The sequence below is a fragment of the Trachurus trachurus genome, assembly GCF_905171665.1.
Source record: "Trachurus trachurus genome assembly, chromosome: 7".
Lineage (NCBI taxonomy): Eukaryota > Metazoa > Chordata > Actinopteri > Carangiformes > Carangidae > Trachurus > Trachurus trachurus.
The window spans coordinates 6,921,632-6,937,099 of NC_139901.1; the positions used below are offsets into that span (position 1 = coordinate 6,921,632).

At 44.1% G+C, this 15,468-nt stretch overlaps 1 protein-coding gene across 1 annotated transcript in view; it reads right to left on the reverse strand.

Annotated features, from left to right (window-relative positions):
• Positions 1–1,188: 1,188 nt before the first annotated feature.
• The window catches only part of LOC310988801 (ski oncogene-like), a 75,727-nt gene continuing 61,447 nt past the window's right edge, over positions 1,189–15,468 (reverse strand). Inside the window, exons 2-7 of the mRNA XM_083975556.1 lie at positions 10,539–10,655; positions 9,553–9,668; positions 8,659–8,987; positions 8,206–8,552; positions 6,363–6,593; positions 1,189–5,021 (exon numbers count right to left, since the gene is read on the reverse strand). Coding sequence (XP_083831682.1) covers positions 4,833–5,021; positions 6,363–6,593; positions 8,206–8,552; positions 8,659–8,987; positions 9,553–9,668; positions 10,539–10,655 — 1,329 coding nt within the window. The 3' untranslated portion in view covers positions 1,189–4,832. The remainder of the gene's footprint in view (positions 5,022–6,362; positions 6,594–8,205; positions 8,553–8,658; positions 8,988–9,552; positions 9,669–10,538; positions 10,656–15,468) is intronic.

Sequence of the window (15,468 nt, forward strand, 5' to 3'; positions counted from 1 at the left end):
GGAAATCCCAAATTATCTCCACTGCTCGTCTGCACTGGGACTCACATGTTTTCCATATGATACATGTGTTCAATTGAAGTTTGCCACCACTTCCTATGTGATTGATGATGGCATCTTAACAACATTTTTACTGTGAGCAGAGACATCTACACCAGCTAATTTGTGCTAATGTATTGAAAAAATATTTGTCGAATTTCAGTGAATTATAGTCAGACTGTCAGAATGTCTGATACTGATGTGAAAAAGGCAGTAACACCACAGACACAGCCAGGGAGTCATGTACAGTGAATCAGTTTAGCCGAGGCAGGCTGTGAACATGTTTGTTTTGAAGCGTTTCCTTCATTTATTCTAGTTCTGGGGGCTTCTGTTTAGGATTACCTCAGCTTGGATTTGAAAACTATATGGGTGTTTACCAAGCATGGAAGCTCTAACAGAGGACAGTATTTATCTGCAACATGGCAAGTGTAGTATCCAGACCGTCGACCCATAGTAAAGTCCAAAGGTCAGGATATCTCAGCCACTGCTGCTTCGTGAAGGTCCTCCAACTTGAAGCCAGTGCGGTCTCATTGTGCAGGAGCAAGTGAATTTATATTTCCATGCCCCTTGAATAGCGTGGCAAAAGGCTGCAGTCTATCTATACATCTTTGAAGTATGTGTTTCATTTTCTCTTGCCTTACGGTTCTGCTCCACTACATTTCAGAGGGAAATATTTCACCTTGTGATCCCTTCTTGAAATAAAGAAATGTTTGAGGCTGCAGACTGTATGTGCTAACACTTTGTGTTACAGTGAGTCCTACTATTCAGCATTTACAACCAGTATGTAAACTTGTAATGTATGTGCCCACCGGAGGCGTTTTTTTATAACATTATATCTTGCATTTCACAAAGATGGCATAAGTAAAAATCATAGTAATAATAATAATTATTACTAGTATCATTAATGACCAGAGGAGATGTTGTATCCACGCAGCAGGACAGCAGCCCCTCCTTGGGCTGGCGGATGTTGTACTGAACTGAATTCATCAGTGACGTGAATTAGGAGGAAAACGCTCCGTCTGCAGTATTCGCAGGATAATTAGGGTTTGGATTGTTTACCCAACAGGCAGCAATAAGGAAAAACTGGGTCAGTCAATCTGGACAAACAACTTTATTTCTGGTAATGCATCTATACACTGTACATTCAGTCACTGTAGTATATAAGCATAGCTATTTTCAAACATAATCTCATAAAGTCCTTTACTTTACAATATAGTCCGTGTCGTGAGAGAAGGGGAAGGGTGTCGTCGGAGGAGAGATGAGGGAAAAGGCGTGAAAAGATGAGGGAAACAAGGAGATAGATGAAGAAGCCAAGCTTTTTTTCATACTGTATATGTGGTATTAATAAATGGGAAAGCTTACATTTACCTCTTACATAAAAATATTTCTAGAATTGTAAGGTTTATATAGTATTAGCAGCAGCACAGGGCTAAAAAGATACATGAGGATTAGGGGGGAAACAATCTGCAAGTGGCGTTGTAATGTCTGTACGTGTGTGTGTGTTTGTGTGTGTGTGTATGACCCATACTGTAGGTCTGTTATCTGATACTGAACATACTGTTAAAAATATATATGAACTGGTGAAAAAAGTCATTCAATATAAAGACTCTACAGTAAAAAAAAAATGAAAAGAAATGGATTAACATGTTTATGTAGGGAATATTCTCTTACGCACTGCATCATTAACTGTTTTTGAAACATCTCAGTTAAAACACAAATTCAAAAAAAAAAAAAAAAACAGAAACAAAAACAAGACAAGCTATTGTAAGAAAAGATTTCTTTTTGAAAAAGGAAACACCATGTACATATATTATACAATATTGTAAATGAAAAAAATATTTACATTTGAAAATTCTTATTCAAATCTTCACACTGGCTAGTACTTGTCTATTAATATGGACTGTTATTGCTGCTTTACTGTCCATTATTTAGCAAAATGATTCTCCTTTAGAAAACAAGATGTTGTTAAACTGCTTTTTTCTTCTTTTGAACGCGCGGGAGAGTGAAGAGCCAGTGTCGTTGTTGTCTCCCTTCTTTTGTAGAAAACCACGAGTAAAGTAAACTACACAGAGGCTATCAACTCTTTTTGAGTGTAAAAACAACTACAAAATGTACCAATTTTTTAGGTCTGCCAAAGTCACAGACACAGTGTCAGCGATGGCGGATAAGAAACGGGGCTTTTCAACATAATGCCCTCTTTATTATCCTCGACACGTCCGCCTCGGGACAAGTCAGCAAAACTGGGAGTAAACAGTTAAGTCTTTATGTACAACCCAAAGTAACAATTCACCGAAGCAAGTGGGTTTTAAAGATCTTCTATAAAAATTGTTTGAACATGCATATCATTGATTTCAAATAAAGGAAACAAAAAGCACTCATTCAAAAAAAAAGAAAAAAAAAAAAAGCCTTAAGCATCTAGCGTTTGTTTAATTGTTCTCTGCATTGAAAAAGGAAAGGAGTTTGTAAACTGGTTGATTTTAGGAACACTGATAAAAACAGCTGCTGAGCTGCTGAACCTGCACACAGGTAGCTGATGAGAGGCCCCGCCCCTGCAGCTTCATCATCAGTTCTCCTACTCTGGAAACCTTTCGCCCATGACCAGGCACTTGAGGTTTTCCAGCATTGCATTTAATTTTTTTTCTCTTTTTTTTTTGTTGTCATCTTCTGCTTTTTGCAAGTGTGAAGTTTTCTGTTTTCTTAAGAACAATCTACGGTTTGTTGCTTTTTTTTTTACTTACTTCTTCCTCTTCTAAATAAGACAAATTGCTTTATGTTGCATAACACAATAAAACCCTTACATGTACAGTATCAATGCCCAATAACTGACTATATGTATGGCAAACTTTCTCAAATTTCATGCATAAAGAAAATATGAGTTTTCTATTGAAAAAAGTGAACATAACAGACAAGCAATAAAGTATCTCCACGTTTAAAAACAACATCAACAACCAAAGAAAAAATTTGCATTAACACAATGTACATTCTGATTGCATTGTACCCGCTGTGTGACGGCAGAGTCGTGCTCTCCACCTTCAGAATAAAATCAGATTTTTAATCTTCCAACTTTTTGTTCAGGTGACCTGTAAAAAAACAAAACAAATTCACCTCGATGATGTGCTGTGAGTCGTTAGCGAAGTTTGAAACCGGGTGTCATTATATTACAACAACGGGGAGAATGTGTTGCCAGAACCTTTGTAACAATCCCAGACTGCATCAGCAAGCAACAGGTAGAGCCTTTTTTCTTTCCATTTATTTACAATACTTTGCCTCAAGAAAACAAAGCAACAGTATTTATTCGAGATGCATATAATCAATAAAACGCTTACTGAATTTATATGGTAGCAGTCATGTATAAGAGTTTTCAAAGTAAGATTGAAGACAATAGTGGGAGTACAATGCATTATAACAGTATTTTTGTTATGACAAAGTGCGATTCATTATTGTAAAGTAAAAAAAAAAGAAAAAACAACAAAAAAAACATATATTTATATTTACAATAATTTAATTAAAATGAACATTTTGTGGTTCTTGCCAAAGGTGCCCCATCCAGTCCACTCTGATTTCAAACGTGATGCTTCTGGTGTCAGCTGGATTAAAAACAAGACCACGCACATCTGGAGGATTTCATCTTTAGAAGATAAAGACGTCCGGGTTTTGACCCGAGCGCTAAAAAACACATATGGCAGCTCGTGTGTGTGTGTGTATGTGTGCGTGTGTGTGAGCAACTCTGAGATGGAGACTGCTGGATATTGTTATTGATCATCCAACACAACACATGTGCTCACTCAAAAAGGTACAGCATGTTTTTATGTCCAGCGTCCAATCCAGAGAGAGAGAGGAGTGAGAAACGTTTAGACTCTGATCTAAGCCCCGCCCCCCCGCTCCTGATTTTTATAAAACAACAGGGGGAGGAAATGAGTATTCAAAGCTCCTCCCCCTCAGTGGACTGCGATGGCTTCCTGAAAAAAAACCGACAAAACCACGGTGGCACTGTGGAGAGTTCATCTGCTTGTTTTGTTCGTCTTCTCATTTATTTGTATCTTTTTATATTTTCCAACTCCAAGAGCACAGAGAAACAAAGAAACTGTCTTTTTTTCCTTTTTCTTTTTTTTTTTGCTATTTTTTGTTTTGTTTTTTTGTTTTTACATATCGCTATGTAGTCTCTTAAATAGCTTATAATGTCTTCAAAACCATCCCTGTCCTCATGGTGGTGGTGAGGGACGGCGGTGGAGACGTTTTAGGGAACGGTAGGTTAAGTGTGAGCCCCGCCCGTCCTGGCTGCGCCGCTACAACACCTCTAATAGAATATGATCATCTCTCAGCATTTATCATCACAGACGTCTGTCCAAAAGTCTCGCTTCTTTTTCTTGTCAGAGAAAATACAGGCACAAACACATTTTGTGCTATACATCCACTTTTTCTTTCATTCTCGTGAAGTTCTGTGAGTCTGGAAGGTGCGAGTCAGTGCTTGATTCAGAAACACATGCTTCCTTGTTGAACAATTGCATTTTGCAGTTTCTATTCACTTGACTTTTCATGGGGCGCGATGTAGGACGCAGGTCCTCGTGTTCATCTCTCTGTCTCTGGTCCGAAGGCGAGAGTCTGGAGTTTTTTTGTGTTCTGGAGGGCGAGCGTGATTAAGAGTGGTGCGATGAGGCCGGCCCAGGAAATCCTGGGTGCTGGGTTCTCTGGTCTGAGTTGGGCAGAGGATGTCGGGGGTGGCGGCGGGGGGTGGGGGGGTTATCACGGCAACGGGGGTGTGAATGATTGGGGGGGAGGTGAGTCACGCTGCCGGGTTAGTTCTCAGCTGACATGTCCTTGGGCGTCCCGTCCTTATCGCTGCTGGATTTGGGCCAGAGCTGCTGCTGTAGCTCCTTCACCACCCTCTCCAGGTGCTCCCTGGCCTCCCGCTCCTGCAGCAGGTCGGCTCGGAGCTGCTCGCGGTCGGCCTCGGCGTGCTGCAGCTTCATCTGGAGGTCCTCGATCTGGAGAACACATGGCAGGAAACAGCTGTCATCATACAGCACAACTGATTTGACTCTGGACTGAAGCAACCAACTCTGATCCAGTCCTTCACTCAGTCTTTCACCTGCTTACACACTATAGAGTGGCTGTATACTGTAAATACTGCTCATATTAAGTTGTAATTATGACTAGAAGAAGCTAACTAACCTAGATGCGTAGTGATACCAAGTGATACAACCGCCCTGACCGGTCTGTGACAAACAGGTCGCACACACAAGAGTCTTGCCCTGCAGCAGCATCAAATCCCAATGTACCGCAACATGTAAATTAGTCTCAGCCTCATGTTGAATAACATCCTAATTGTGATATTTGGGCTGGACAGTATTTAGATAATGAATTTTGGATGTCACCCAAGCCTGCCATTCATTAACAACTGGAGTTGCCTGTCGGATTAAGTTGTGAGTGTTTGTTGTTAAACCTTCTTCTTCCTCTGGTTTCTGGACCAACACTGTGTTTGTATATAGATATTTCTGAATTTGCCAAATTAATTCCCAGGACTTCTACAGTAGAGTGTGATCAGAATATAATCACTAAACTGTTATTTTCGTTTGTGATCTTGGAAACAAAAACTTTCTGCAGGCAAATCATCAGTGAGGATATTCCCAGTCAGATTATCTGCAGCACTGGCTCCAAAATCAAACTAATGTTGCTTGATTTATTAAATGTCTTTCAGAAATGCAGTCATGGAAGTTTCTAGCTGTTATTTCATTCAGTCAGTGTTGGAAACAGGTGGCCTCTTTAGCAGAGAGCACACTGGTGACACTGGAAGCGTCTGAAACTTTCCTGTGGGCTGCAGCGACTTAAACGTCTAAAACATCTTGTGTCAGTGCAGCCGTTCCAAGGACGAGAGCAGTCTCTGTAGGGAAGGCAACACAGATGCAGCTGGAGAGCATAACCTCTCCCTCTTGTTTTGTCTAATCTGCATTTCCCATGGTGCCTGGGGGAAGTCGACGTCTCTTCCTGTTTCCTTTCGTTGGAGGACTTATCGTACGTCTGTGCACTAGGCGCTACACCCATTTATTTTTGACAGGGGAAGAGGAAATGTGTTTTTTTTTTTCTCTTGCCTTCTCCTCTGCTGACCTTGGAAATATGTGAGCGAATGAAACACTGCAATTACTCTAAGGGTGTTGTCTAGACGTTGTGCCACCGCATTTGCACACATTGTTAGTCTGGTTTGCCAACATGCTCAGCCTTGTTTGGCTTCATTTACACTCGTTAGACACGTTTCTATTATCGAGAAAATTTCGTCTTCTCTTTAACAGAGTTTTTATGGCACAAAAGTTCCGTCGCTTCTAACTGACCTGTGCCGAGTATTTTGCGCGAAGACGTCCGGCTTCGCAGCCCTTGTCGCAGACCCTCAGCTGCCGGGCCTGCTCCAGCTCCCGCTTCAGACGGATCCGCGACTCGTTGGCTTCCTTCATCTTCTTCTCGCTCTCGGCTCGCAGACGTTCGATTTCCTTCCTCAGGTTTCGTTTGGCCTCGGTCGCCTCCCGCAACTTCTCCTTCTTGGCCACCCGCAAGAACTCCAGCTCCTGGAGAGACCAGATCGCAGAAGGTTAGCAAAGAGTAGAGGTTGGAAGTTTTAATTGTAAATAGGCTCCATCTAAACCTATAAAACACTTTAAACTACAATGTTTTTTGTTTTTCACAATCTCAGCTCGGAGGCAATTTGGGAGTCAGTATCTTGCCCAGGGATAAATCAACATACTGACAGTTGGAGCCAGGAATCAAACTGCAAACCTGCTGAAAACTTGCCCACAAGTTTATATAAATGTGATTATTATTTTTTAATCATAATTTAGATTTCTCACTAAACTGACAACTCAAAATGATCCCTTAAATGTCTGGCGGTGCTTATGTAACCACTGTTAACACCAGTGGACGCTGCTGTCACATGTCTGTTTCACTGTTGACACCCAGCAGACTGCTGCAGTGTCTATGTCAGTGTTTACATCGAGCCAAGTCAGGGGTTAGGGCAACGTGTGGGCTGACAGAAGTTAGGTTTCCTTCCTCTGAATCACTGAGAGAGTGTGAGTGTGGGTGCATGTGTGTGTGTTTGTGTGTGTGTGTGAGAGAGTGTTGTGGTGACACACCCATAGTCTTCTCATGGGAACCCAGCAGTTGGGACAAACATGTCTGTCATCAAGCTTTGTTAGTTCCCACAAAAAGAGTGAAAAGGCACAATCCCCATCACACCCTTTACTCTGCAGAGGCTTTACATAAGAAGTCGGTGAATACTGGCGTCAGGGTGAGTTCAAGTCAACACAGCAGGAGCTACACCAGCAGGTTGTTTTAAAGCCAGACCACCGTTCATTGAGCCGCGAGGTCGGCTGCCTGCTTCTCCGCTCTGATGGAAAGTGAAAGTGAGGCGCTGTTACGCTGAAATCACTTTTTTTCTTTTGCTCAGGATGCATTTTTGTGTTCCTCACCCACACACACTCTTCTGAGCTTTCTTGTTCTCGGTCCAAGACCAAAAATAAAAATGGAAGTCTGGCCTTTTCCCTTCACAGCAACATCCGCTGTCATTGTTATCACTTGCCAACTCATGCTAAGCTTTGTGAACAGTAATAATGACTTTGAATCCACTTCTGCATTTCTGTGTCTTTGCTCGAGTAGTTTCCTCAGAGCGCTAACTCTGAAAAAAAGTTTCTGTCAAGTTTAGTTACATAAAAAGAAAGGAAAAACTTTGGGGAAGCTAAAGACTTGTGTGAGTTGTCACGGCTGGGAAACCCCACTCTCTCAGCCAACAGTGACACATATCGTGCATGAAATCATATTCTGTGTTAATATAGCCAGTCAGTGTGTCAGTGTGCTGTCTTTAAGTCGTCTGAGGTCAATTCGATGCATCTTAAAGGTCCCACACTGTAAAAAGTGAGATTTTTATGCTTGAGAAGAAGTCTGGGTTCTATATTAATACTGTGACAAAGTGTGTCAAAGTATCAAAGCCTCAATCACACACATAAATACACAAAGTCTGTATTAAGGAATCTTGCCTTAAAACGAGCCGTCAGGACTTCTGTAACTTTGTGATGTCACAATAAAGCAGGGGCTCTGAGCCTCTCTTTCTAAAAGATTTAGCTCAATATAGCTCTTGCTCTTCTTAACACACACAAATAAAGCTGATATCAACGTTCTGGTGTCTACCTGTTGGAGGTTGCGTTTGGCCTGCAGGGCTGATCCCAGCTTCTCCTCCTGCTTCACCCTCATCTTCACTATCTCGTGCAGAAACTTCTCCTTTGACTCTTTGGAGTCGAGTCCGTTGTCCAGCGCCTGCCTCAGGCTCTCCAGCTCCGACTCCAGCCCCAGCTCTGTAGGGGTGATCGGGGTTGCGACGGGCGCCATGGGCGCAAGGGGCGGAGCTGCGGGGGGAGTGCCCTCAGCCGACGTGACAGTGCAGATGGGCCCTTGGGCGCACGGGGAGCTCAAGTCCTTGGCTGAGCTGCTGGACGAGGTGAAAGACGGTGATGACAGGGAGGACAGGGACGAGGTGACTGTTGGGAGACACGGGAGACAAGAGAGTCAGTTCAGCGTGTCTTCATTGAAGCAGATAGTTGAGATCTTGTATACCCAGTAGCTGGAACTGAGTTCTTAACTTACGTTCGTCCCGGCTCTCCACTTCGATCTCCACCTCAGAGTCCTTGTCCTCCTGAGGCGGTGGCGGTGGCAGCGGTGGCAGCAGTGGCAGCGGCGGCTTGCTGGCAGTGAAGGACGGAGGACAGGGGGCCTCTGAAGCGGGCGGCTGCAGCTCCTCTGTGGCTCTTCTCTTGCGAGACCTGGAGTTGGCACCTTCATCTGGGGGTTCACCTCCGCTTGGGTTGGAGGTGCCGGGTACCGACGGAGACATGGGACCCACCTTCCCCAGGGGCAGCGGTGTGAGGGCAACATTGGGGGCCACACCGTTCTCCAGGCTCTTGTAGTTGTAGAAGCTGGGGGGACAGCAGATGGTTTCATTTACTCGTCTCATGATGTTTACATGAAATAATCCAAATCAAGATAACTTCATTTACAAGAGCTGAATTCATGCAAGTAAACACAGCCAGGACCATATTGTATGGTCCGATCAGGACGCTCTCTGCCAAGCAGGGTAGAGAAACATTCAAATAAAGTGCCTGCAGCTCTATCCTCCCACTTTGTGAGAAACTGGGCCAGATCAACTGTGATATGGTGCAGCATGCACTGGCAGCACCATGGCAAGTGGGTGCCCACATTATGAGTGTGTGTCAAATGTGTGTGAATGGTGAAGTGTGGGAGGCTGCGGTACAGTCAGACTTGACCTCTGTGACACCAACCCACCCAGACAAGTGAGAGTGTGTGCTGGGAGCTCATCAGATCCAGCTAAACAAAACGGCTATCATCTCTCGCAGCAAAAGCTCCACTTACAGTCCAGATATGTCACTGTTGGTGATTGCGGGGTTTTTTTCTAAGTCAGTGAAGTGCTGTTCGGTAAAGGTATCCTTCATTTTAGATCTGGTTGTCCTGTGCTGCACTCACCTGTCTCTCAGCAGGGCCAGGGGATGAGTGGAGGGCTCCTTATCACCAGCAGAGATGTGGGGGGACCAGGGCCGGAAAGCCGACGGTCTCTGCCTGGGCTGGATGCAGTTAAGCCCCTGGAAAAAAAAAATAGAGATAGTTTAAATCAGATGTGATAAAGGAATGATATCTGGTGGTTTTAACAGATGTTACATTGTATGAAACTTTTGTTTCACTTTGAGAAACATAAATATTATGTTTTACAGATTGATTTATTTAAAGGTCCCATGTTTTTACACCTGTGTTTAATTTAACATGTTGACATGATGACATCACAATGTTACAGACGTCCAGACAGCTTGTTTAAAGGCTCAATCTCTGAATACAGAGTGTGTGCATTTCCCTGTGGTCTGAGGCTTTGATACTTTCACACTATCAATATAGATTGATTTATATATTCTTAAAAAAAAAACAGAAAAACGAAATGTTACCTTTTTACAATATGGGACCTTTAAAATATAGTATGTGGCTGTAGTTCTTGGTGACTGAGAAGACACTTTAGAAACACTGCAAACATTTCCACATGTAGTTTGTTGTGCCAGCTGTCTTTGACCTTGGGTATCCATCAGTAGAATATTTCAGGACTTTATTCCTGATTATACTGATTTAGTAATATCACATTGGAGAAGCGTCAGTATGAGGACATTCTAAGTTTACCCTCATGGCAGATTTTTTTTTTTTTAGCGAATATCGATCTTCCCAGGCGACATCCATCATTCTATTGTGGTTAGATTCTGTTTCACTGCTCCCTCACACTTCACTCCATCAGTAAGCGACTCCTTCTGGCTTGTGGCGTCTACAATTACACCCACTGACTTGCCAAAGTCTAAATTTAAGCACTGCCCTCATCTGAAAACTTCTGTATAATATTACATGACATCTCATCTCAGGCACCAATGCGTCATTATCATTACCCACATCTCCTTCCTGAGCTCAGCGACACTGACCTTATTGGAGGCGGACAGGGACTGTAGCCAGTCGTGCTGCTTCTCTTTGTCGGCCAGCGGCGACTGCGATGGGAAGTCTTCATGCTTGGACTTTTTGATCGGGGTGGGATCGGATGGCTGGAAGAGAAGAAGAAGAAAGAGATTTGTTTTAGGGGCTTTTTTATGCAAGTGAGAACTGGTTGGTTTCACGCAGGAAATATATGTTCTGTGGAACAGGTCTGAAAGTGTAAACACGTCCGGGTTGATTGATTTTCCCACGTGATATGAACGCACCACAGGCCGCCCAGTTGGCAGCCGGCTGAGGGCTGTCGCGCTAAAACGTCAATGAACTGGAAATGCACCCAATAATGTCAGACAGACCAATAACTCTGTGTGTGTGTGTGTGTGTGTGTGTGTGTGTGTGTGTGTGTGTGTGTGTGTGTGTGTGTGTGTGTGTGTGTGTGTGTGTGTGTGTGTGTGTGTGTGTGTGTGTGTGTGTGTGTGTGTGTGTGTACAGATGCCTGATAGAGGAGTGCCAGCGGAGGTGTCTGATAGCTGGAAGTGTGAGTGTGTTTAAATTTAGGCGTGGTGTTGACTCTGTGTAAAGTTGTGTGTCTTTGTGGGAAGCTGCTACAGGGTTACACACACACACACACACACACACACACACACACAATCGTGTTTGCTCATGGGCAGCCAAGAGAGGAGGCAAGAGGTGACTGGGGCAGTGTCTGTCTGTGTGTGTTTTGTGCGTGTGGGTGTGTATATATCTGTCTGTCACACACAGATACACCCACACATACAGACAAGTAGGGGTTTGTTTCTCTTTCCCCCATTAGGCTGGCTCTGTGGCCATGACCTCAGCCTCTCCAAGCTGTGGCTGTCACTAGCTGCCTCATTCACACACACACACACACACACACACACACACACACACACACACACACACACACATACACACACACAAAAGCTAAGGGCAATCTCGATGCATTTCTAATTGAACAATGTGTGTGTGTGTCTGTCTGTGTGTGTGCTGCTTTCCGAGAAAAATCTAAATCTAACAAATCTTTCTTGTCTTCTCTTGCTACCTGGAGAACAGGAATCACAGCAGCAGATGAATGATCCAACTACTCTGAGGCTGTGCGCCTGTGTGTGTCTCTGATGTGGACATGAAAATCTAAATCTAACTAAAACTGTTCATTTCATAGCAAAAATTTAACTTCTGATATTTGGATTTTAAAGTATTATTTTAAAGAGATTATTTTTTTGGCCTTTTTGCCTTCATTTGATAGTACATAGTGATATAGACAGGAAAGGGGGAGGCAGAGAGAGGGGGACATGCAGGAAAGGTCTGATCTGACATGAAACGTGAAATGTTGTGCGAAAAGCAGTTTCCTTTGAGATAAATCTTTTCCTTCAACATGTGGAGGAAGTAAAGGCTCCATGTGTCTGTATACTGGCTGGCTGGGTTCTGCTGTTATCATACATGTGTTCTGGCTGTGCAGAGGTCCTGTGTTGGGAGTAGAGGTCACACACATGCAGCCCAGATCTGGGGCTCTGTCAAACCAGCAACGTTTCTAGAGGGGATTTATTCACTCACTCACTCACTCACTCACTCACTCACACTGCTCTTTCACTCACACTGCTCTCTCTCTCTCTCTTTTCTTTCTCCGTTTCACTCTGGTGCTCTCTCGCTCTCATGTTCTCTCTCTGAGGATCTCCCTCAGGAATCTACAGTGAACTGCTGCAGTGGGCAGAACACACCGACACACACACATACACACAGACACACACACACCACCCCCTGCATGGTGTCAACAGGTGGTCATTGGTAATGGGGTTGGATGCTCTCTCTCTCTCTCTCTCTCTCCACCATGCTGGCAGTGTGTCATGCTCTGCCGTGTGTGTGTGTGTGTGTGTAACCAGAGCTGCTCTCACAGGAAAGCAGCGTGGCTAGACGAACAACTATGACCGAGGCCTGCCGATGTGACAGCTGTCCCCCGTCCACCTGGCCGCTACACGACCGTCTGTGTCGCTCCCTAACAATGTCACACAGCCTCTGAAAGATTAAAGGTCACATATCTTATAGAACGAGATTTTCATGTCTTTTGATTAAAAAGCAGCTTGAGGTTCTGTGATGATACTGTGAAAGATTCAAAGTGCTCAGTCCACAGAGAAATGCAAAATTTGTATTCAGAAATCGTGCTTAAAACGAGCCGCCATGACTTCTGTATCTTTGTGATGTCACAGTAAAGCAGAGGCTCGCCTTCTCTCCTCTGATTGGCTCATTAATTCACAGATAGAAGTGATGAAAAACTTAATAAAGATGATTTTTAGCTCTTAAAACCACAAATGTATATTTTTATGGATCAACACTTGTAAATAAAACACAGAGAAAGTGTAAAATGTGGGTCCTTTAAGGCTTTTATCTAAGGGCCACGTTTTTGTTCCCTTTGAAGATGTCCTTCGAATGAGGAAATGACATTTATGGATTTCGAGATGTTTCATTTCAAATAAATGAGACTGGAGATTAGCTTTCGTTTGAAGAGCTTTTTTATCACAAATAACCACATCAGAGGAGGTTATTTGTGAAAAGACACATGCTCCAAAGATCAAAGAGAAACCTGGCGTCTTATTTTTGTCACTTGTGGTGTGTAGTTTTCTGTGCAGTCAGAATATATTTAAGTAACGAGCTGTTTTCCTAAAAGACTGAAGCAGCTTGAAATGTCCGAACAATCACAAACACCTTATAAAAGGACTTATCAAACACCTGAACAGATCCCATAAAGATTCACAGAATATCTGTAACTGCAATATCTCCCTTCGGTGATCGACTGACTGACTGAGTCACAGTGAGAAGAAGCTGTGCACACGTTGTTTGCCCTTTTTTTTCGTGCTTTTTAAAATCCCGTTCTTTGTAATGAGAGGATGGATTTTAATTGCTGTATATAACAAAGATACCAAACAGTAGAACAGAGGAGTCCTGACTGTGGTTGGTAGGTTTGTGTGTTATCTAAAGATGAAGAGATATGTCCTACATAACAGGCCAGCATTAGAGGGCTAGAGGCAAGAGGCTAGTCTGCAGTTCAGCCCGGAGAGTGGCTGATCATACACACACACACACACACACACACACACACACACACACACACACACACACACACACACACACACACACAGTGCTGCCTCTGGGCAGAGCGTCTGTGCCACGTGCCAGTCCTCGTCTCGTGGATTACCAGTTGCCAACGCCGCGGCTCTCCATCAGGGCGAGATCTGGCTCCGGTAATCTTGGACGGAGAGGAGCGTCGGGGGGTCAGGGAAATTGGCAGCTGAGCTCTTCGGGCTCAGTGGTGGGGGCTTCAGGGAGGGAGAAATCTGCATGTCTCGATTACTGAACAGTGGGACTGTGAGACATGAGGCAAACAGACAGCCGGGGTGGGAATTCCTGTTTTTTTTTTTGTTTTTTTTTGTAAAAGATCCCCAGTGGTGTCTGTGGTGCTGGTTCTCAGGGGACCCGGTGCAAAAATGAAGACTGGTGGAGTTTCACTATAATTTGATTTGGTTAAAATGATCCCAGCAGAGTGCCATGATATCTTCCTGTGTGGGATTAAACATTATCAAACAGGGTCTGTGGCTCAGGGACACACACTCATGGAAACTTATCAGTGCTCTCTGACTTACAGCAGGCCTGCTGCAAAGTGACAGAGCCGGGCTAACTTCAGACACACAAAAATGTGTGTGCATGTGTGTGTGCAAACATCCATGCACTTTGCAGCCCACCCTCTTCATGATCCGGGGTGGATTACACAGCATAGACAGGATGTCACACTTCTAAGATAAGGCTTTCCGATTAGCTGAGGTGTGTGTCAGACGTGCCCAGACTGCTGCGCCGTCTATGTACTCAGCTCCAACACCTCACACTGAGAACATGACACCTCATAATATCTACGCAGCAGCATTACGCTGGTGTCTGAGAGGGGAGGGAGGGGTTGACATTGGCCTTTTTATTAAAAGACAGATATGCTTTTATGATTATTATTCACGCTTCCAGTGAAACACGGTTAGGAGCGCCGAGAGCAGAAAAATATTAGCGCCGCACCTTTGAAGCATGCATCTGTCAAATGTCGATTTACAGCTCCTTACTTCACACACGGCGGTCAGGAATATCCCGCGCATGAGAAACTCACAAATCCTCCAGTCACTGGGGCAGCGAAGGTGGAAACAGCGAGAGCGGCCGGGCTTATCTCAGCCGCCGTAGGGGGACCCCATGCAGGGACTCATGTGCCAGCACGTGTCTGGGCCAGTGTGTGTGTGTGTGTGTGTAAAACGTCTAAGGCTGTGTGTAAGTGTGTTTGTGTGTGAGTGTGTGGCAGAGACAGGATGGGTGGGGTGATAACAGAATTCTCGGTTGAAGACTGTCTGTGCCTTTTGAAACCCTCACGGTTTCGGCACACTTCCTCTGTCTGCAGGCCGCTGCTGTTTGTCTCAGACTCAACGCTATGAATAGCATTTTGTAAAAAAAAAAAAAAAAAAAAAAAAAATGTAGCACAGTCCTTCAGTCTCATAACTTCGCAAAGCCGTCTCTGCTGCCTGTTGAAATATTCTTCATCTCTTAACACTTTAATCTCCTCTGCAAATGGACGTCCAACCACGTCAACCAGTGGGGCAGAAAACCTACAGAACTGTTCAAAAAAGCAAATGAAGAAGTGAAACTTGCCATTAAAACTGACTTTGTTACACTTTCCCTACGTTGACCTTTAGGCGGTTTCACTATATTTTACTACCGTGAGTTGTGGACATTCAGAAAAAGCTCTCGATAGAGAAGCAGTGCCATGTGGATCGGTTGTGCTTTACGGAGACACTTTATCCTGTCGTTCTCTCTCTGAACATGTCGGAGGTTTGTTTCTGTCGGAGAGGACGCCGAGGGAGCAGAGGGATGAGTCAGTCAGGA